Source organism: Piliocolobus tephrosceles, chromosome 3 (assembly GCF_002776525.5).
Source record: "Piliocolobus tephrosceles isolate RC106 chromosome 3, ASM277652v3, whole genome shotgun sequence".
NCBI lineage: Eukaryota > Metazoa > Chordata > Mammalia > Primates > Cercopithecidae > Piliocolobus > Piliocolobus tephrosceles.
Window position 1 is genome coordinate 72,943,707 of NC_045436.1, and position 23,813 is coordinate 72,967,519.

The 23,813-nt window shown below is 35.7% G+C and overlaps 1 protein-coding gene across 2 annotated transcripts in view; it reads left to right on the forward strand.

Moving 5' to 3' along the window:
* Nucleotides 1–23,813, forward strand: part of GRID2 (glutamate ionotropic receptor delta type subunit 2) — a 1,491,924-nt gene that overhangs the window by 807,399 nt on the left and 660,712 nt on the right. For both annotated transcript variants that reach the window (XM_023195441.3, XM_023195442.2), the window contains one exon: nucleotides 9,043–9,248. In XM_023195441.3, the coding sequence (XP_023051209.1) occupies nucleotides 9,043–9,248 (206 nt within the window). The remainder of the gene's footprint in view (nucleotides 1–9,042; nucleotides 9,249–23,813) is intronic.

The following is a 23,813-nucleotide window of genomic DNA, read 5'->3' on the forward strand; positions in this document are numbered from 1 at the left end:
TTATTTTTGAAGTGAAGTTTTTTCTAAGCAAGATTTTTTAAATGGCTTATGGTTAAAAGTTTGATTTTCTCAGGAAGCAAGCCATTTATAAAGTATGTTTTGCTATTCACATGTTGGGAAATGTCTCTTCAGTTCAGTGATGTATCTCATGTATCCAGCAGTATGACATACTCCTTATTTTAAGAAAAGTCCAAGGTTTCAAATATTAATTTTAATGCTTGGCATTCTGTCATAATTTCCGAAACACCAAGACTAGCTGAATACAGTGCTGAAGCCTTTTTCTACTCCAAATGGGGTCTTAAAATGTATTACATGATTAAAAAAATTAAATGTGCCTAATCTACACAGAGGAGGAAGAAATGAATGGAGGAGAAAAATCAGACACAAAAACTAAGTGACATATCTCTTTTCCTGTTGAATTCATTATTTTAAAAGTGATATTTTCAAAACAATAATCAGACTGAGAATTACTTTTTTGATGTGTTCCAGAGAATGCCACTAAATTTTGTTAAATTGCAACTGTAGTTTGGAAAATGAGTAGTATTGCAGGATACCTCTATCTGTAATACGGTCTGTGGTATCATCAGATGGTATAGATAATATACTCCATGAGGGCAAGAATTGTTTTTTGTTTTGCTCAACATTCTCTTCCAAGTACCTCTCACAGTGCTTGGCACATGGTAAGCAAAGATGTGAAAGAGATTTATTTGTTTTATTTCTTAAATTTTTAACATTGATACATATGACATGTACATGTCATATTTTCAGGGTACATATGATAATTTGATAAATTCATGTAATCAAATCAGGGTAGTTGGGATATCCATCACCTTAAATATTTATCTTTTCTTTGCAATAGCAACATTTGAATTGTTTTCTTTTAGCTATTTTGAAATGTACAATCAATTGATCTTAACTATAGTCACCCTACTGATTTATTGAGCACCAGGTCTTATTTATTCTAAGGGTATAATTTTACCCATTAAAAAACCTCTTTCCATTCCCTTAACCCCCCTACCATTCTTGGCCCCTGGTCACCACCAGTCTGCTCTCTATCTTCATGAATTCCCCTTTTATATCTTGAGAAATATCTACTTGGATGCTGGCCACTGGTATGAAATGAGCAATAGTGTGTCATATTTCTGATTAAAAGCCTTTTTTGGGGTCGGTCAGTTTAGAAATATGCTTATACATTAAATTCTTATATTTCCTAGGATTTTTTTCTACCCTAATCTACTTTGATATAAACCATTTTAGTAGAGAGATTAAAATTAATCTTACTTTACAGATGATAGTAAAGTCATTATTTTACATGATTTAATATAATGAATCATTAAGCTTCAATCAGCCACTACCTCTTGGAGGACTGTTGTGGGAAGTTGGCCTAAATAAGTAACACAATACAGATATCTGAGAAATTGATGGTTGCTAGAATGTTATAGACATCAACTTTTAGTTCCCGTCAATATTTTATTCCATTTTCCTATAAAAAAAGATGGCAGAAGAAAATCAAGATAAATGTTGTTATTAGCATTATCACATTAAAATATCATTTCCTGTTTAAATGTTAATTCTTTCCACTAAACTGGAAGCAACTCAAGGATAGGAACTGAGCCTTCATCTTCCTTATCAAAGTATCAGATATTTGCTTTAAAAAAATGTATTAATCAAGACCCTTTCTCTTACAAGTAGCAGAAGTTTACTTCAGAATAGCTTTTTTAAAATTGACTCATGTAGTCTGAAAGTCCAGGGAACAGCTGCCTTGCCTCTGTTTCACTTTAGTTACTTTCACACCAGATATGTTGGCTCCTGCAATCATAAAACTACTACATTGGGACAACTTGTGATACACAAAAAAGACCACTTCTTGTAGATTATCCATATTTCACATTTCAATCTTCACTGTAATTTGTTAAACTGTCTCTGGAAATCAGAGACTTAGATATGCATAATAAGTATTGACAAAATATCTTAGCATGGAAATGACTAAACCCAGTATGCTGGGTAGATATGTACACTTTTTGTTACCCCTATGCACAACAACAAAGAAAAAATCAACTTTAGGGATTAATCAGAGGGTTATTTATGGGCTCCACTGCATACTGAAAACATTGATTTAATGTTTCCAAACTAGAGTCAGTACTAGCCCTTAAAAAATTACTTAGGCAAAGGACATGGAGAGTTTAAACTATCCAGCCCAGGACACATGACCATCCAGCAATGCAACCTAGAAAGTTGAGCACATGTAGAAAACAAGGGATGCATCCAGATTTATTTCTTAAATGAAAAGTGGCATCTTGTTGTTTGAATAAAGGAAAGGTAATATTGGGAGATTAAAAATAAAAGACACCAACTACTTGGCCACCAGTCTAACTCTATTAACTTGGAACTACGATTATACTGGTGGCTAAGTAAGAATCTAAACCTAGTTTTCTGACACCGAATGCAGTGTGTTTTCCCCTAGATAAAAGAGTTGTTTTATAAATGAAAGGTGGAAATGTTGACTGCAAATTACTTATAAAGGCTTTGCATATCATCAAAGTACCCTGAAAACCAAAACAATAACTTTTGACTTAATAAATATAAGGAAAAATTAGGATGGACTCTGTCCTGTGCCACCCAAATCCCCCTTGAAAACTGAAGGCTATCTTCTCCCAAATGCTGAGAGGGCTTGCTGCTGACTGCCTTCCTTATGAATTACCTACCCTCAACTTAGGAGAACCACCTCACCAAAGGCCACAGGGGGGTGTAAAATTCCTCCTTCCACCAGCACTAATTTGGGATAACTCTGAAGACCATCCCACTTCCAGAGCTCGCTGCAGGGCTTCGCCGAGACTGCATTGTAGCCCCAGGTCTCCCTCTGCTGGCTCTTTCTTGCTCCCTTCCCTTGTGGCACAGTGTTATTCCCAAGAGCAGTCCCTGATAGATTCTCTGGTCTCCAATCTCCACCCCAGAGTCTGTTTCCTGGGAACCCAACCTTCTACACTTAATACGCTTTCCTTAGGCCTAAAGGATAATTAAATAGTAACTAAAACAATGAAAGGTTTTCAGGGAAAGTATTTATGTGTTTGCTATCTTTTTATCTAAAATTTTCCTCTATTTTTAAACAAAACCTCACACTACTTTTTAGCATGGAAATGTCTAGACCTTACCCTCTTATACAGTCTGTATGGGAAAAAATCACTAACATCAGTGATGATATGCTAATCCAGGTTCTCCAATAACTACTTTTAAGAGAGGCAAGCAGAGCTGACTAAGAGATTATAATCTTGGGAGTGTGCAGAATGTTTTCAGTATATACATTTACTGAGAGGAGACAGAATTCATAATCTTTGATTTTTCTCAAAAGAGTCTGTAACACAAAGAAAGTTAAGAAATTGGAGCACTGGTTCCCAGATGGTCTCTTAAGAAGCATCAAGTGAGAGAAAATCCCTTGTTTTTCTCCTGAGAGTTTCTGATTCCGTAGAAATGGGATTGAGCAAAAATCTTCATTTTCAACAAGTTTTCCAGATGACTCAAAAATAAAACTTGGTGGATTACAGTTTAGAAAAATACAGACTTATGGATTAAAATATAGTTCTGTTAGTTTCTATTGCTGGTGTATCACATTACCACAAATTTAGAGGCTTAAACAATACAAGTTATTAATAGTATTTTTTAGATCAGCAGTCTGAAACGGAATCTCAGTGGGCTATAATCAGTGTCAGCAATGCTGTGTTCTCTGGTGGTTCTAGGGAAGAATCAATTTCCTTGCCTTTTCCACCTTCTAGAAACAACCCGCCTTTCTTCACTCAGGGTCCCTTTCCCCCATCTTCAAAGCCAGCAGCCTTGCATCTCTCTGAAGATGCTGAGTCTCAGCACATTCTTCAGGAGTTAGACCTCCCTTTGATGCTCCTGTTCTGTCTCCCTCTTCCAATTTTAAAGGCTGTGATTACACTAGAGCCACCCAAATAATATGGGATAATCTCCCTATTTTAAGGTCAGACAATTAACAGCTTTAATTCTATCTGCAACCTTAATTTGTCTTTGCTGTGTAACATAGTATATTCACAGATTACAGGGATTAACATGTGAGCATTTTGGGGAGATCAATATTCTGCCTAATACAAGTTCCTTTACAGTGCCATGGAAAAAGCGTCTTCCCCCTCCCCCAGTCTTAAGTTTAATAACTCAATTAATGAGCCTTCCACCACCTGATGTTATGTAAATATCTGGTCAATAGAATTAATTACTGGAAACTACGGAAACGTCTTTTAGCTTTCTGTTATCCATAAATAGCACCTAGTCACACCCACTCACCTGGAAGCACCTTGAGGTCAGGCACCATATATTCTTTATTTCTGAAACATAAGGAACTCATCTCCTTGACGTCCAGCTAATCAGCATACAGATAATGTAGCTGAATGATTGTGATGTGTGATGATGTTCATGTTCAATGAATGAAACCAAAGGCCTACTCTCTTTTATTTTTTATTTTTGATTTTTTTGAGATGGAGTCTCTCTCTGTCACCCAGGCTGGAGTGCAGTGGTGCCATCTCGGCTCACTGCAACCTCCGCCTCCTGGGTTCAAGCGATTCTCCTGTTTTAGCCTCTTGAGTAACTGGGACTACAAGCATGCGCCACCACACCCGGCTAATTTTTTGTATTTTTAGTAGAGATGAGATTTCACCATGTTAGCCAGGCTGGTCTCAAACTCCTGGCCTCAGGCAATCCACCTGCCTCAGCCTCTCAAAGTGCTGGGATTACAGACATGAGTCACTGCACCCAGCCTACTCTCTTTTTTCATGACTCTTTTACACAGAGCAGCTCATAAACAGCATGACTCAGAATCTTCTCTCATTGAACTTACCAATTGCCACATAACATGGGTATTTGGTGTCATTTGCTCAAATAAGCAAAACTCTTTATGCTTAACTCCTGCATTCCACGAGACTACCTTGTAATTTATGCTTGCCATTTTGGGTAGCTAGCCATCAGTAAAAATAAAGCAATCTGGCCTATTGGTGGGAAGAATGGTGATCTCTTAACAAATAGTCATGTTCTATTACTAACAATAAAAGAATTACCATATGTTAGACCCTACACTAGATTTTGTATATACACAGCAAACACACACAGACACTTTTGCAAAATCGATCTTTGAAGACTTCTATAAGATAAATATTTTTTGCTGGGAGTGATGGCTTACGCCTGTAATCCCAGCACTTTGGGAGGCCAAGGCAGGTGGATTGCCTGAGCTCAGAAGTTCAAACCAGCCTGGCCAACATGGTGAATCCCTGTCTTTACCAGAAATACAAAAGTTAGCCTGGCATGGAGGTGTGTACCTGTAGTCTCAGCTACTCAGGAGGCTGAGGTGGGAGGATCGCTTGAGCCTGGGATGTGGAGGTTGCAATGAGCTGATATCATGCCACTATACTCTAACCTGGTTAATAGAGTGGGACCCTGTCTCAAAAATAAATATAAACAAATAAATTCTTCATTTACAGTTGAGGAAAAATTTTCAAAAAATTTTACAGTCACATATCTAAGAAGTGACCACCAGAATTCCAGTGTAAGGAAACAGAGGGGTTATAGTGGTCTTTTGTCACATCACTTTTCAGTATGTATATCACTCTGATAAAAAATTAAAGCTAAAAAACATTATATAGTTTCAAATTAAGGAGAATTAATTTACTAGACCAATTTATTTATTTAAAAATATTTTGAGGCGGCATCTCACTCTGTCACCCATGCTGGAGTGCAGTGGCACGATCTCAGCTCACTGCAACCTCCACTTCCCTGGTTCAAGCCATTTTCGTGCCTCAGCCTGGGTAATTTTATGTATTTTTAGTAGAGACGAGGTTTACCATGTTGGCCAGGCTGGTCTCGAACTCCTGGCCTCAAGTGATCTGCCCACCTCAGCCTCCCAAAGTGCTGGGATTTCAGACATGAGCCAGCATGCCCAGCCTCAATTTAAAGCATACAATCAAACGCATCACTTCCTGACTTAAACTACTTTTCATTCTGTTCTCGTATCCAGTCATCCACTTAAGGCAGATCATCTACTTGAAACTTTCGATAGATTAAAGCTGTATTTAGAATACAATTAAAACCTCTTCCTGTGTCTCACAGAGATCTACATAACCTGCCTCTTCCTCTCCATCCAGCTTCATGTCTCACTACCTAGGCTGCAACCACAGTGGCCTCCTATAGGTTTTTCATCCACAGGCTCTTTAATGTCCTGGGCATTTTCTGAGCTGTTACCTCTCTCCTTATCTCTTTGCTTGGATAATGTCTTCTTATTCCTTTACCTCAGAGTTTAAATACGAGTTTTGCGAGACACCGTCCTCTAATGAAAATAGATCCTCCTCCTCACCCTATTATCATCTACCAATGCACTCATTGTTTTCTTCCAAACACTTAGTGTGCCTTGTGGTTTTTTAGTTTGCTTACTTGTTTATTGTTTGTTTTAATGTGTGGATGGGTATTCATTGATGAGCTCCGAGCTACTGGCATTGTGTCTAATGTTCAAAAAATGTTTTTGGAGAACAAGTTTTTTCTCAAAGTGAGGATGTAAACTAGCACTGGTATTTTATTTTTGTAATCAGAAGATTTCATAGAGGGTAAGTAATCTGAAACTTTATTCTCTAGTCATGCTCTGTTTTCTGAGCATCTTGGATCTATTTCAATGTAACTTTTGTTTTGTTTGCCTTGTATTCAGATGTACACTTTAAGTAACTCAAATAAAGAACAACTTACAGTTTGAAATCAATAATCTGCTCTGTCTGCTCTGACATGTATTTTTTTTTCTTTTCTTTTCTTTTTCCTTTTTTTTTTGAGACGGAGTCTCACTCTGTCACCCAGGCTGGAGTGCAGCGGGATGATCTCAGCTCACTGCAACTTCCAACTCCCGATTCAAGCAATTCTTCTGCCTCAGCCTCCCAAGTAGCTGGGACTACAGGCGTGTGCCACCACGCCTGACTAATATTTGTATTTTTAGTAGAGACAGGGTTTCACCATATTGGCCAGGCTGGTCTCAAACTCCTGATCTCATGATCTGCTGCCTCGGCCTCCCAAAGTGCTGGGATTACAGGCGTGAGCCACCACACTGGGCCTCTCACATATATTCTAAAGGTATATTGATTCTGGGATGAGGCCCAAGCTTGTGTATTTTTGATAAATTTCTCAAATGATTCTGATTCATATCAAAGTTTAAGAACTTCTGCTTAGCATGTACATAGTCTTGTTATTGTACTTCTACCTGTATCAACCAAATTCCATCAAATTTAACCATTTGCTTAATTCATGCTTCAGAGTCTTACACCCTTATGTATGTTCTGACTTGGATACTGAATGAATACATAACACCTTTATTATTCCAGCTCTTTTATTTCATCCTCTGCCCTAGCTGAGGATTTTATTCTTTTAACCTGCTTTGATGGTAACACCCTGGGTTTACAACATAATTAATGATAAGAAATGTAAGGTAGAATATATACAGTATATGTGTTGTAAAGATTTTGAAAGTCATCAGATAATGAAACATATAATATTTACAACAACTATTTTAAAATGAAAGTAATCAGAAGAAAAAGCAAAATTGTTATTTTAGTCAATTTGTAACCTTTTAAATATAAATGTTTATAAGAGTAAATGTAGTTTTCAAATTTTTGGCTATTTGTTTTCCTGTTCTGTGGATTTACTTATTGCTTTTTCTGGTTTGTATGTTGAAAAATACATAATTTAACTATTGCCATTGAGAGGCAAATTTTACATGCAGGCAAACAGGCAAACACACACTATTAAGGATTTTGAGATCTAGTCTACTCATAAGTTCCCTACAATCCCATTTACTTGTTCCTCCAGTATTTGCCCTTTAAATATTTTATTCTTTGGAATATGTAATGAAAAATATAGTTTATGATATAGTAAAAGAAAATCTACTATATTAAGATTATTACATAATCTATATTAAGCTTGTATTGTGCCAGATACTTAATTCAGATATCTTCTTCTATAAACAAGCAATCTGATACCACGAAGAAATATTTGTGATATTTCAGACACTTATTGTTACTTAAATACACATCAAAGTACAAATGATAAACTCTTTAGATTGAATTTTATTTTTCTTATTTAAATGTGACATGGATACTGAATGTTTTAATTTGATAAATTTCTAGAACTTTGCTTATTTTGGAATGAGTATGTAAATATTTTGCTAATCATCATAAATTCAAAAATGTTGCTTAACATTTTCTAAAATGCTGAAATAATGCATTTTTCATTATTTGAAATAATGAAATAAGTATTGAAAAAATATGTTTTGCACATTAAGTATGTTCTCCTTACTAAGGCAAATTTGGTGTCTCCTACCAACTTTTCCAAATTTAACTAAGGAGGTAATACTCATTAAATAGATTAAAATGCAGCTTTTATTTGTGGTCTAAGTGACCTGAGCCCTTCGAAGATAACCTTTCGAAGCTTTCTGTTTAACTGATAAAAGTCAAGTTTAGTGATACTGTTGCCTATTTTAAGAAACATTCATAATCTTGATTCAGATTCATCTGTCATCAATGATATTCATGCTTGCATGAGGTTAATATTACCCTTTAAAATGCTAAGGAAAATAGGAATGTCTTTCCCTTATTCATGTTTTGCTCTAGAGAAATGGGGCATCTCTCCAACCACCTCCCTGTGCCCTCACCCAACATTCCTAGCATGGATATCATTTAGGTTCCATGTAGATATAAAGAAATCTATTTAAAAAATAACAGTTCCTACATTTTTTCAGGTGAACACATCAAAATGTGCCAAACCTTAAACATATTTGAGAGTTCCATCAGCTACTCAATTAATGATAAGAAATGTAAGATAGAATTTTTACAGCATATACTCAATTGGTAATTGAGTAGCTGATGGAACTCTCAAATATGTTTAAGGTTTGGCATATCTTCAGAGAGCCTACAATGTGGAACAATATTCTGATATGGGTGAAATAGCTTATGCCTTCCTTCTGTACAATAATTCACATGTATTTTGATGGGCTTTTGATGTTTCCAGATATCCGTGGAATACAAGAGTTCTTGGACAAAGTGTCTCAGCAGGGAATGGATGTTGCACTTCAGAAGGTAGAAAACAACATCAATAAAATGATCACCACTCTCTTTGACACCATGAGAATAGAAGAACTGAATCGCTATCGAGACACTCTTAGGCGAGCAATCCTTGTTATGAATCCTGCCACAGCCAAATCCTTCATTACAGAGGTAAGTGAAAGTTGTCTTGGGGTGAGAGTTGTGCAAAAAAATAAAAAGCTTTGGAATAGATCCTACAGAGGAGATGAAAATTAAGAGCAGTGCGAAGGAATTAATTACACAACTTTTGTTAACACTAATGGAGGTAGCATAGGGCTTGCCTTGCTCATCTCATTTACCCCTTACTGTCCACTTAATTGCTGAGAACATTTGTATTTATATATATTTGGGCACACAGACAGAACAATTTTAAGAAGTCTTATAGAAGTTTAAAAGTGCCGTTGACCTGAATGAATCTGGCAAGATCAAGAATAAATTCACAAGTGCATAGCTCTCTAACTAATCCTTAGTATTTTTTTGTAATTTAAAATTTTACTTCTGAAAAAAAAAATGTACTTGAATCAGGATATTATTTCATAAACATGATTACTGTTACAAAAACATATACAGATTTATATCTTCCCTGTGAACTTTATACCAACACAAATAATTGTCTGAAACTCCGTAAAGTGATGACCACTGTACATTTTATGATGCTACATCCTCAAATTTTTAATTGTATCTATTCATTTAGTTAGAAGCTCTGAAATTTAGTAAAAATACAATTAAGACTTTCCAGTGATTGGTGTAACATTTCTATGTTCTGAAATGCCTGCTATTGCCTTGTAAACATTTATTGTCAAGTCTTTTTGCCCTACTTCAAGTTTTTAATGTTACATAGTGGTAGAACTGGTCATGACGTTACATACTTTCACATGAGATTTTAAAAAACATTTTAAATTTGGGGGAGGGAATTTATTTGTTTAATACTCTCTTTTTTTTTTTCCTTGTTTCACTATTATGCTTCTGTTAGCTCCTGAAGTACTGCTATAAAGCTTCCAAATTAGGAACATGTTAGAAGTTCTTTGACACTCACTATATAGTTGGTATCAAAAAACATAAGGCAGAATATAAGTCACTAAGAAGGGTAAAACTTGTGTAAAACCGTCAGTAATACCAATTTTTTCATTTTAATAGGAAACTTCATTATGCAGTTTAAAGACAAATATAAACATTTTACTTTTTGAGTTCAGCAAAAGACTTCGAGAATCTTATTGAACTGCTATTTTTTTTAATAATATAATATATTTCCAGTTTTAAAGAAGTTAGTTCCTTCCTTCAAGAAACACAAATCTGGAAGGTGGAAGCAAGTTCACAGAGAATGTAATATAAATTAGGATGTTAAAATTGCAATAGATGAGGTTGAAGCATCTATGGTCATTTTTGTTGAAGGAGATGAGAGGAAACTTCACTGAGCAGGTATATTTGAACTAGACTTCGTGTCATGGGTTAGGAATTTACAGAAGAGAAGTAGTATTGATATGGCTTTGCTCTGTGCCCCTACCCAAATCTCATCTTGAATGGTAATCCCCATGTGTTGAGGGAGGGACCTGGTGGGAGGTGAGTGGATCATGGGGGTGGTTTCCCATGATAGTGAGGGAGTTCTCACGAGATCTGATTGTTTAAAAGTGGCAGTTTCCCCTGTGCTGTCACTCTCTCCTGCTGCCTTGTGAAAAAGGTGCTTGCTTCTCCTTCCACCATGACTGTTAGTTTCCTGAAGCCTCCTCAGCCATGTGGAACTGTGAGAAAATTAAACTGCTTTCTTTTATAAATTGCCCATCTTGGGTAGTTCATTATAGCAGAGATAATGCTAGTGTATTCTTTGCTAGAACTGCCATAGGCTTAAACAACAGAAAGTTTGCATCTCACAGTTCTGGAGACTAAAAATCTAAAATCAAGATGTTGGCAAGGTTGATTTCTTCTGAGGGGTGCGAGGGAAGGAACTGTTCTAAGCCTCCCTCCTTGGCTTGTAGATGAATTGTCTCTTTCCAATGTCTATTCACATTTTCTTCTTTTCCTGTATGTTTGTGTATCCAAATTTCCTTTTTCTATAAGGGCATGAGTCATTTGGTGGAGGGTTCACCCTAATGACCTCATTTTAATTTGATTATCTCTGTAAAGACCTTATCTCCAAATAAGGTCATATTCTAAGGTACTGGGTATTAGGAATTCAACATATAAATTTGAGAAGGAGGTAATGATGACACAACTTTACCCATAACAGGTGCCATTAGTTGTTATGAGCAAATAAGGCAGAGGAGTATGTTTGAGAGTTCAATTTGGATCATGTAAAATTTGAGCTAACAGTGGATTCTTTAGGTGGTCTTAACCATGTTTCAACACCTATATAGTACTTACTATCTTCTTACTACTTACTGCTTTCTTTTCTAAGACCTTTTTAAAAAATGAACTCATATAGTCTTCATAAAAAAGCCTTTGAGTTGGTACTAACATCATCCTTGTTTTGTAGATAAGAAAACTGAGGCATATAGGATTTAAGTTGTCAAGATGACACAACTAGGAAGAGACAGACCTGGGGTTAATTCCAATAAGTTTGTCTCTAGAGTTTGTGTGCTTAACCTTGGTTCCCAGACAGGTTGGTTATAAATGCATGACTGGAGACCAGGAGAAAAGTCAGTGCTTGAGATGTAGTTTATTTGTTTTTCATCAGTTTAATACACATTGATTTACTAGTTTATTAGTTTTCCAGTTCATCCTAGAAACTATGCTAGGCACTAGCGATAAAATGACAACAAAGATCCTGTTCCTCTTCTCAAGTTTATAGCCTGGTGTTGGAGAAGGAAAATGAAAGGGTATCAACATTATAAGATGCATGTAATGGCAGAACACATACGTCTCTGCTGAGCTCCAGAGTCAACTGTGTCTGGTTCCAGAGGTAAAGTATACAGCTGTGAAATGTTGAGGAAGGAGCTTGCTATACATAGTGTCTTGAAGGAGGTGCTTCTTGAGTTGAGCATTAAAGGATATGTGGATTGGATCAGGCAGAAAAGGATGGGGAGGGCATTCTAAGCAGCAGGAAGACCATAAACAAAAGCACAGAGGCAGGCATACAGCAAGAAGGCAAAGGGCTAGGGAAAGAAAGGGAAGCGGTGGGTGTGTTGACTACCCTGTTGAGAAGTTTGGTGATGAAAGTAAGGGTAAATTATGGATTAAAATTTTTAAAAATCCCATGCATTGGATATCAGAACCAGGGAAATCTGTTTCATTTTTAGGATAAAACAAGCTGAACCTTTTTACACAGGTATCGGGAAAGCAACCAGTGATGAAGAGGAGATTGTAGAATGGAAAAAGAGTATTGATGAGCTAAGACCCCAGAGTGTTAGAATTCATGAAGCTCTACCAGGGGACTCATTACCAATAACCGACAATTGTTACTTCAAAGGTAGACAGAATTGGTTCAGACTTCATTAAAGGAATTTTCATTGATAATTCTTGGATTTCTGATCACCAATTGCAACTGATATGATCCTAACGTCTCATCTTGTCCCCCAACCTTGACCCTGAACTTTATACTTACAATAATGTATCCCTTCCATCTTGGTCCCCAAACACATAAAATCTGTGATCTTTCCTTAGAGACTCTTCTGTCTTTCCTCACTCATCCACCATTTTTTTTTAGTAACTTATCTTTTATAATCACTGATTTTATGTCTCCAAACTGTGGACAAGTTATTCCACAGGCATCTTAAGCAGTGATGTAGGAATGGCGGAAAGAATGTGAACTACCACCACCTCTATCCTAGCCTAAGCTCACTCTGTTATACTGTTCTCTGACCTGCAAGATGGTTCCTGTTTCTCAATTAGTTGTTTTCAGACACATCCCACCTCCTCCATGGGTTCTAGGATTGTTTCTCTTGAGTAGGAAATAGGCTGACCCTATTAGTGCTGGGAGCAGTTCATTCAAAAGAGAGGCAGAACTGAATTCGAAAGAGTGCACTGAAATTCTGAAGACATAAAGAGGAATCATTTCTGTGTGACCTAGAGTTTTACTCAGTATAGTGGAGGAGGCAGCATGTAACTAAATACTAGCATGTGAAAGAAAATTCTGTAATAGTGATGGATCAATGGTGTTCTGGAATACCGTAGGAGAACTGACTCATGCTACAGAGGGCTTAGCCAGGGCCACAACAAGTTTCGCAGATAAGGTGTGTCACCAGAATCTTGAAAAATAAATAAGAATTAACCAAGCAAACAATGGTGGGCAAACAACTCAATGCATGCATGTGTGTGTGTATGTGTGTGTGTGTGTGTGTGTGTGTGTGATACATGAACAGAATTAAAAAATCAAATTATACTGAGGGTTTTAAAATTAGAAACAAGGGTCTATGTTTTCCTACCTCCAGTTATTCTTTTCAGAATTAATTATTTATTTTTAATTTTAAAATTTAATTTGTATTTCCTGTGTATTTGCGTTGTTCAAAATTTTAAAGGTTCAACAAGACAATATCCTGCCACTGTCCCTCCAACACCTGAGTTCCTTTTTATGAGACTAATGTTTCTTATGTGGCATTCCAGGTATACACAGACACACACAGACACACACACACACACACACACACACACACACACACCTTTTTATTATTTTTCTTACATAAATAGTTATATACTAGGTTTAAATTCTGAGTTTGGATTTTTAAACTTACTAACTTCTAGGAGATCATTCTACTGAGACCTATGAAGTGTTCCTAATAATATTTAATGGCTATATAATATTCCCTTGGTAGATGTATTAGTCCATTCTCAAGCTGCTAATAAGGTCATACCTGAGATTGGGTAATTTATAAAGAAAAAGAGGTTTAATGGACTCACAGTTCCACACTGCTGGGGAGGCCTCAGAATCATGGTGGAAGGTGAAAGGCACGTCTTACATGGTAGGAGGCAAGAGAGAATGAGAGCCAATCCAAAGGGGAAACCCCTTATAAAACCAACAGATCTCATAAGATTGATTCACTACCAAAAGAACAGTATGAGGGAAACTGCTCCCATGATTCAATTACCTCCCTCGGGTCCCTCCCACAATACACGGGAACTATGGGAGCTACAATTTAAGATGAGATTTGAGTGGGAACGCAGCCAACCATATCAGTAGATTAAATGACTCTTAGCTCTTTAACTTTTTTGTTTTAATTTTTACTTACTCTAGTAAATATTATTGGTTGATTTATTAGTTTATCTCTTACCTACCTTTTCTTATATGGTAACTAATGATTTACTTCATATACTTCACCCACACCTGCATGTCCTCTCAATATATTACTAGTTATAGCATAATTTTAAGTAACTTTATATAACACAATTACACTTCTATTACCATACCAACTACTGTTGACAGTATAGTATCCGTAAAGACACATCTGTAAAGGTTCATTCACTATTTTTCCACTCTTCTACCTCTCAGCTTCCATGATCCACAGATTTATCTTTATATTGAGTGTGTTGGAAGAATGTATTTTCTATTCTGTTACCAGAAATAAATTGTTCATACCTTGACTAAAAGTTGGCTTTATAAGTGAAAATCTGTAATTTGCTTTTATTTTATCACTATAAATATCGTTCACTGTACAACAAAGTATTAAGATATGATTATGTTTAGATTTTTATCACTCAGCTTCAGGTTTTTTTGTTTGAGTTGTTACTTTTCTTACTTTTCTCTTCATTTCATCTTTGGCTACTAAAATTCTAAATTATTGTTTTCAATAAGAAATCTCCAAAATCCCCATTTCCTGACTGCAGCCTTTCCTCCCAAAGCCCCCCCTTTCCTGCTCTGTTTCTGGTGTATCCCTAAAAATCAGATAAATTCTAGTGGCTCAGATCCACAAATTCCTGGTTCCTGTGTCTTACAATTTCTTAGTTTCCTGCTTTGCTGGGAAATATCTTGAAGTAACTTCTGAAGGAAGAGTGTTTTGCTTTTTTTTTTTTCTTACAGAGAAAACATCTTTGTTAAATAAGCTGTGTAGAGGCAAGAATTTTAGTGCTGTTGGCCACAAGTTCAATGATAATGAATCAACAATGAATATTAAATAAAGTGCCTTTAAATAGAAATGCATAAAACCAAAGGCTGGCAGGGACCAAACTCTGTATTTCCCCTAGGAGCAGTGATTTGACATTCACGAATGCAGTGTTCGTGGGAATTTTATAGAACCTAACTACTGTGAATGACAAGCATCCACAATCATTGTCATTATTTTCACTTAAGTCCAGAAAATGTATTCATTCTAACTTAACCCTTGACGAATAATATAGTTAATTACAAATTCCTAAGTTAAAAAATTATTTACCTCAGAATATCAACAGCATTAATTCATTACATAATGGTAATTTGACCATTTAGATTGAGTACATAGAAGATGGATATGGTCATTTTACTGGAGGTGGTACAAGATTTTGCATGTGTATTTATGTTACCTTGCTCTTGAATAATCATGGCAACATTAGTTGCCCCAGTTCACCTAGAAAATTCACCTATTTATTTAGAAGAGAATCCTATGCTTCTTACTTTTTTTTAAAGGGATAAATGTCAGCTTTCAAGAACATTTTGCATGTGACAGCATGTGAGAATCAACATACATTTAACTACAATCAGTCTTCTTTATTAACTGATTTAGTTTTTGCAATTTCACCTATTCACTAAACTTTATATGTAATTCCAAAATCAATCCTCAGGGCACTTTCATGATCACATATTTGCAGAGCTCAAAAACTTGAGTTGTTAGTAATTAAGGTCAAATAAAGCTGCTCTCTGCATTCTTGTTTCAGCTCCTCTATGGCAAGCAAGTGTTCTTTACTCAATCTATTTATTTAGTGCCTTTTTCAATTTTTTTGTGCTTTCATCAGTGATTTCTCTGTTTAAAATATCACCCAAACATGGTGCTGAAGTGCTGATCTAGTGTCCCTGAGCACCAGAAAGCTGTGATGTGTATCACACAGAAAATACCTCTGTTAGATAAGCTGTGTATAGGCAAGAGTTATAGTGCTGTTGGCCGTGAGTTCAATGTTAATGAATCAGCAATGCATATTACATAAAGTGCTTTTAAATATAAATACAAAAAAGGCAGAGGTTTACAAGGGACCAAACCATTCCCCTAGGAGCAATGATTCAGTGTTCATAAACACAGTGTTCATAGGATTTTATAGAACCTCACTACTGTGAATGACAAGAATCCTCTGTGTTCTCATATTTTGAACTCTCCATCTCACACCTACCTTCTATTTGACCTTTTCAACTATCAAGACTTCTATGCCTCTGCAGGTAGAGATCTTGATGCTTAATTGCTGCCCCTATGACAGTCTCTAGTCTACGGCTCCTGCCACCCTGCTTTGCCAGATATCACTGCTTCCTCTGATCAAATATCACTGCTTCCTTTTTATGTTTCAGTAATTTAGGCAAAACACTTTTCTGCTGGCCTCTGTTCCTTTTCTCATTGTTGTTGGTTTATATGCCTATTCAATTTTTTATATTTTCATGAGAATCTGAGAGTGATCCCCTTTAACTTTCTTGAGTTGAAAGGTCCAGAATATTCTTTCAGATTTTTAGAGATTAAAGCTCAACAAAGATAAGGGACTTTTAAGACCAGTTTTTATAGATTTCATGAAATAATATTAAATCATGGTATTTCAGATTTGAAAAATGAAATATGTAATATTTTATCCAATTCCAAATATATAGTTGAGTAAATTAAAGGCCTCTCTAGATCTAACTGATGTTCTTCTCTAACTTCCTCCATCTATGTTCTGCACCTCTGCAGATTGTAGAGGACACCCAGAGTTTGAAACTGGTCAAATAGGTTGTCAGCAGGTCAAAGGGGTGCAGGATTTTTGGATCCTACAGGAATTTATTGAAAATGGCTTACCATGGATTATACAATAGACAGAAAGGCAAATGAAGCTAGAGAGAAACTGACAGATTGAGAAATTAGGAAAGACAGAGAAGCTAAAGGTTATGATGGGGTCAGAGACACAACCAAGTTCAGCCTTAAACAAGGAGAAGTTGAGGGGAAAAATTCTAGTAAAAGAGGGGAATAGCAGAACTTTCAACTTCACTGTTTTCTATACTTCATAAGTTAGCACGGAAAGTCACTGAAATAGTCAAGAAAAGTATTAACTTTAAAGTCAGAAGAGTGAGTTTTATCAAAGAAATTGCTCACTTAGCATTGTCATGTAATTGCTAAGGGGAAAAATAAGCATATCAATTCTGTTTGCATCTTTTTTTTTGTCCCTGGAGAAATTATGTAGCATTGACTTAATTATGCTCCCTTTGAAGTCTTAGAAAGTTAATACATTAAATGTCTACACTTAGTGCTCCACCTCTCATTCAAGAGTTTCAAAGCTTTAAGAAAAATGCTGTGTATCATCCTGCTGTGATATTGGCAGAAAATTGTTACACAGTGTATCTGTAAGTGTCCTTGAAATGAATATAGTGAAACAGGAGTGCTCACATGGTTTTATTTAAATATAGATTGGAATATTTTGAAAAAAAAGTTTCAATATAGGAGTAATTTTGCCTTGGTTGCTGTGTACATTATAGTCTTTCCAGAAACAATACAAAAATTTCTATATAAATTAGACATTTTGCCCATGGTCTTTATTTATTGGGTTTGAGAAGACACACCAATTCTTTGAAAGCAGGAAGTTTTACTATTTATACAGCAATAGATATTGTCTCTGGTTTACATTTTTTCTTTAAATTTTCAGAAAGGAACCCTACTGTTCCATGACATCCTTTTATTTAACAATAAGAGAAGGTTATTATTATCTTGTATTCCTTAAGCATACTTTATGAAATAGTTTTCATTGTATTGTACTATACCCTAGGTTCATGAGAAAAAAGAACTTTGAGGCTGTCAAACAACAAAAAGGCAAAGTTATATAATTCAAATATGTATGCGGCTTCCCAAAAATAAGCCTTTGGGAAGGTTTAGGAAACAAGAGAAGGTAGCTTGTCTCAGTAGATACAGAATGATTCCTATTCATCAAAAGGAAGTGTCACTTTTGAGAAGTGTCTGTTCATAGCCTTTATGCACTTTTTGATGGGGTGGTTTTTTTCTTGTAAATTTGTTCAAGTTCCTTGTAGATTCTGGGTATTAGAACTTTGTCAGATGGACGGATTGCAAAAATGTTCTCCCATTCTGTAGCTCATCATCACTGATCATTAGAAAAATGCAAATTAAAACCACAGTGACATACCATCTCATGCCAGTTAGTATGGCAATTATTAAAAAGTCAGGAAACAACAGATGCTGGAGAAGATGTGGAGAAATAGGAACACTTTTACACTGTTGGTGGGAGTGTAAATTAGTTCGACCATTGTGGAAGACAGTGTGGTGATTCCTCAAGGATCTAGAACCGGAAATACCATTTGACCCAGCAATTCTATTATTGGGTATATACCCAAAGGATTATAAATCATTCTACCATAAAGACCCATGCACACAGATGTTTATTGCAGCACTATTCACAATAGCAAAGACTTGGAACCAACCCAAATGTCCATCAATGATAGACTGGATAAAGAAAATATGACACATATACACCATGGAATACTATGCAGTCATAAAAAAGAATGAATTCATGCCCTTTGCAGGCACATGAATGAAGGTGGAAACCATCATTCTCAGTAAACAAACACAGGAACAGAAAACCAAACACCACATGTTCTCACTCATAAGTGAGAGTTGAATAATGAGCACACATGGACACAGGGAGGGGACCATCACACACTTGGGCCTGTCGGGCAGTGGGGGGCAAGAGGTGAGAGATCATTAGGACAAATACCTAATGCATGCAGGGCTTAAAACCTAGATGATGGGGGCTGGGTGCGGTGGCTCAGGCCTATAATCTCAGCACTTTGGGAGGCCAAGGTGGGCAAATCGTGAGGTCAGGAGATTGAGACCATCCTAGCTAACACCGTGAAACCCCATCTCTACTAAAAATACAAAAAATTGGCCAGGCGTGGTGAAGGGTGCCTGTAGTCCCATCTACTAGGGAGGCTGAGGCAGGAGAATGGTGTGAACCCGGGAGGTGGAACTTGCAGTGAGCCGAGATCACGGCACCGCACTCCAGCCTGGGCAACAGAGCGAGATTCCATCTCAAAAAACAAACAAACAAACAAACAAACAAACAAACAAACAAACATTCTAGATGATGGGTTATAAGTGCAGCAAATCACCATGGCACATGTATACCTATGTAACAAACCTTCATGTTCTGCACATGTATCCCAGAACTTATAATAAAAAATAATTATAATTAAAAGGGTGCCCTGAGTACTCAAATTGCTGTGATAGTTATTTAAATGGCACATTTTTTCTAAAATAAATTATATGGAGACATTATACAATGCACAATTTTAAAGATGAAGCAATTATAATATAGGGTATATAAGTTTACAACTCAACAAATTTCTTTCTTTTTTTTTTTTTTTTTGAGACGGAGTCTCGCTCTGCTGCCCAGGCTGGAGTGCAATGGCCAGATCTCAGCTCACTGCAAGCTCCGCCTCCTGGGTTTACGCCATTCTCCTGCCTCAGCCTCCCAAGTAGCTGGGACTACAGGCGCCCGCCACGTCGCCCGGCTAGTTTTTTTAATTTTTTTAGTAGAGACGGGGTTTCACCGTGTTAGCCAGGATGGTCTCGATCTCCTGACCTCGTGATCCACCCATCTCGGCCTCCCAAAGTGCTGGGATTACAGGCTTGAGCCACCGCGCCCGGCCTCAACTCAACAAATTTCTATGTGACCATTGTCCAGGTCAAGAAACAGAACATAACTAGCATGCCCATGTTCCTCATTCATAAACCCTCCAGTTACTATCTCCCCAAAGGTATCCTGACTGTTAACACTATTCAACTAGTTCTGATTCATTTTAAACTACATATAATAGAATCATACAGTGTATACTGTTTTGTGTTTCTGTTGTTCAGCATTATAACTGTGAGATTCATCCATGTTGAAGTTTGTAGAAAAAATTCATTCATTTTGATTGCCTCAATATATTTTGTTATATGAATAAGACAGAATTTGTATACTTCTGTTGATGATTTTTTTACAGTTTTGCTCATTAAAAATAGGGGTTCTATATACATCTTTTTGGATATGTCTGTAGTTTTGTTGAGTGTATACTTAGGAATGGAATTGCTAGCTCAAGGAGTATGCATAAGGCATGTCACATATTAACGCTAGCCAATGCTGCCAGTTTCCCGAAGTGCTTATACCAATTTTACTATTTCAAGTAGTAACTGAAAGCATTCCAATTTTCCATTTCTTCATCAACACTTGTTATTTTCTGTCTTCATCATTTTATTTAAACTGCTGGACATATATTAGATTCAGATTTTCATTTGCGTTTTTCTGATGAATGATTTATTTTTTATATTTATTTGCTTTGAGGATATTTTTCTTTTATGGAGTGCTTATTGAAGTTATAGCCCCCCCCTTCTGTCCCCTCATGATTTGTAGAAGCCCTTTGAATATAATGGATAAAAGTCTCCTGTCAAGTGAATGTATTTTAAATCTCTTCTGTTTGTCTTTTCACCCGGTAAATAGTGAATTTTGATAAACAGAAGTTCTTATTTGTAATGTAGTCCAAACTATTAAATTGTTTGCAGTTAATACTTTTTGTCTTTTTTTAAAAGAATGCTTCCTACTCCAGAATTATGAAGATCTACATATAAGTTTTTTCTAGAAACTTGTTTTATCATTTACATTTTAAATCTTGAAGTTCATCTGAAATTAATTGTTTTGCATAATGTAAAGTGGAGATAAAGATATATTTTATTTTCCGTATGGTGAACACTTCATTTTAACACAAGATCAATGTGCCTGAATGGAAAGAATAATAAAAGCTTCCAATACCTATTAATGAAGTGGGAGTTGATTCGTGTATTTGAAAGTATTATCTCTGTACTGCATCCTATTGCTATGACCTATATATTATTTTCTAATACGAAGCACATGACTTTAGAATAAGAGGAAAAGTTATATTGGTGAATTAACTGAAATAAGAATCTTCCTGTGATCCCAGGATCACAAAAGTTAATGATGCTGGATTCTATAGTAAAAGCTGTAACTCTTTCCATGGGCCCAATAGTTATGGGTCATCAAGTAGCAGATAGTGGCCAATCACTCAAAAACAAACTGCTCCATATTAATATAGTTTTTACAATTGCATGGAATTATAAGAAAAAAAATAACTGGCTTAAAAAAAAACCAAAAAACAAAATCTCTAACAGGCACTGATTCATCCCTGATTTAGCTTATATTTCCTTGTATCATATTTATCAATTATTATTAAACTACTCTCAAATCTGAGTTTTAACTTTAGCTTTATAAGCTTGTGTTGAAAGGCAGCTCTGTTACTAGTCAATCCACAGATGTGGTTTTTTCTTTTAATGAAAAAGTCTTAAATTTATTTTACTTTGCGTTTGACCTAAATTGTGTATGACAGTTCTTGCTTCTGTTAATGAGGCCTGAGACAGCATCAAGTTTTGCTTTTCTGATTGGAGCTCTGTTTAACTTGCAGAAGGTTTCTCTGAACATGGAAACTAAGCAAATAATGGATTTCCAATGAGTCTAAACTTCCAAATAAAACAGATCCAAATGAACCCTCTTGTGACCACTGACTTGGGACACTGATATTGGTGGACAATTTGCTACTAACTTCTAACCGCCTATAGTCCATTCAATAATTTTTGACTTTGCAACATTTACTGCTGTTTTTTTCTTTATACTAAGTTTTTAAATAAGTCAATCATTTTTATTCCATTCCATTTGAATTATTATCCAAGCAATAATTTGAAAAATTGTGGAAAAAGCAAGAAAATGTCTGAATATTTGTGATGATTGTACCATTATTTTAAATATAAAATCACAGTTGCTTCAACCTTCAAGACAAGAAAATTGAAATCCTTCTCTAATCCATTTTTCACTTATTCAATTATATTTCACTTATTCAATTATATTCAAACAATATATTTAAAGCTATTCTATGCATGTCAGTGTGGGAAGAGCTGTAAGAATACAATAATGAATGGTATATGATTCCATACCCCAAGGGATATAGACTCATAAAGAAAATGCTGTAAACATAAAGTGCGCAAAATAATAAAACCATAAGAACAGACACAGTTAAATTACTCCTCTCTACTCCTAAAGGGACTTGAGAATAAAGAAAGCAAAGTTGCTACCTAAAACCTAATCAAATAAAGTCTATTGGCAATGTGTGAGTTACACATCCCTAGGTTATTCATATCAAAACCTTATTGTTCTGCTGTGAGAATTCTTGACCATTTCAAAAATTCTTACCATAACTTGCTATAGTCTTCTCAAAGCAAGTCTAGAATGTAAATTAATCCAATAATAATTAGATTTTTATTGAATTTTCACTCCATGACATTATACAGGTGATTCAAAAACAAAGGGAGTAGTTAGACTGGACCTAATGATAAATTTCACAATGGGAATTTGGCAGTGTTTGTCTATTACTGCTTAGAGAAGATACCAGTCATGGAAGGCAAGGACATGCTAACATATGAAGGTATTCTCTGTAGTATGTCAGGCACAATTCATCAGATTTAATTGAAACGATTTTCAAAATTATGCACCTTTTTCAACTCTGCTCCTACTCTATCACATAAGAAGCCATGAGAATGGTAAGCTCATGCATTCCAAGAATTAGAGAGATGTATTTGTTGCAAACAAATAAACTAGCAATGTAATTTAGATGCTGATTTCTATTTTATTTGCTTAGTACATAAACGACAAATACATGCTACAAGTGCCATTAATTCCATTTCCAGACTAAAACCATAGATTACTACTCTCTGCCCCGCTGTACTGAGTAGTTATGGCAAATGGATCTTAGTTAGCACCAGAGTCCGAACCTATTTGCCAATCTGGGTTAGTATGAGTCAGTCTCCCAGAACTTAATCAATTCCTTAAATGCTTACTGACAAAAATCAATATTTTAGATTTGTAGAGAACCAAATTTTAAGGTAATGCCACCCCATGAGGCTTTGTTGAAAAATTAGATAGTCTCTCTAGATTACAATTCTATCCAGAGTTTTTCTCACTATAACACAAATAGGAGGGAAATTAACTGTCTTGACAGAGCAAATTAAGAAGGTCAATTTACTTTTCCTAACAAAACCCATTGTTATTAGAATGAAAAAAAATATTCTGTGGCATAAGAAGGTTAAAAATTAAACTTATATGTGTCTATCCCATAGTAAAATTTCATGAACATGGAGGTCCTTTAATGTTCTGGCTAATTAAATTTTCAGTGCCTTGTAGACTACACCAAAATTTCTTTTTGGTTTCTACTTGTAGAAAAGTGTTAGAAATACTTTAGTCTGGGTTTTTTGTTTTGTTTTGCTTTGTTTTTTGAGGTAAGACCTAGAGTATCGCCAAGATACCTAAATCTTTTACATAGATAAATCAGTATGTTGCTGGATATTCAGATTATCAATTCTTATTATGTTAAAATTCACCTGGGGCCTAAAATCATTTTTATCACTTAGTTCATATGTCTTTTTTAGTAAACCATCTAAGATCCTCCTTGTAAAGTTAAATATAAATATACCCATCTCTATGCAATGTTTTGCATATTGGCATGAAAGAGTATATATATGAGAACATGCATTTATACACAAATGTAGAAGTTTTGAAAAGCAAGTTCATTAACTGATT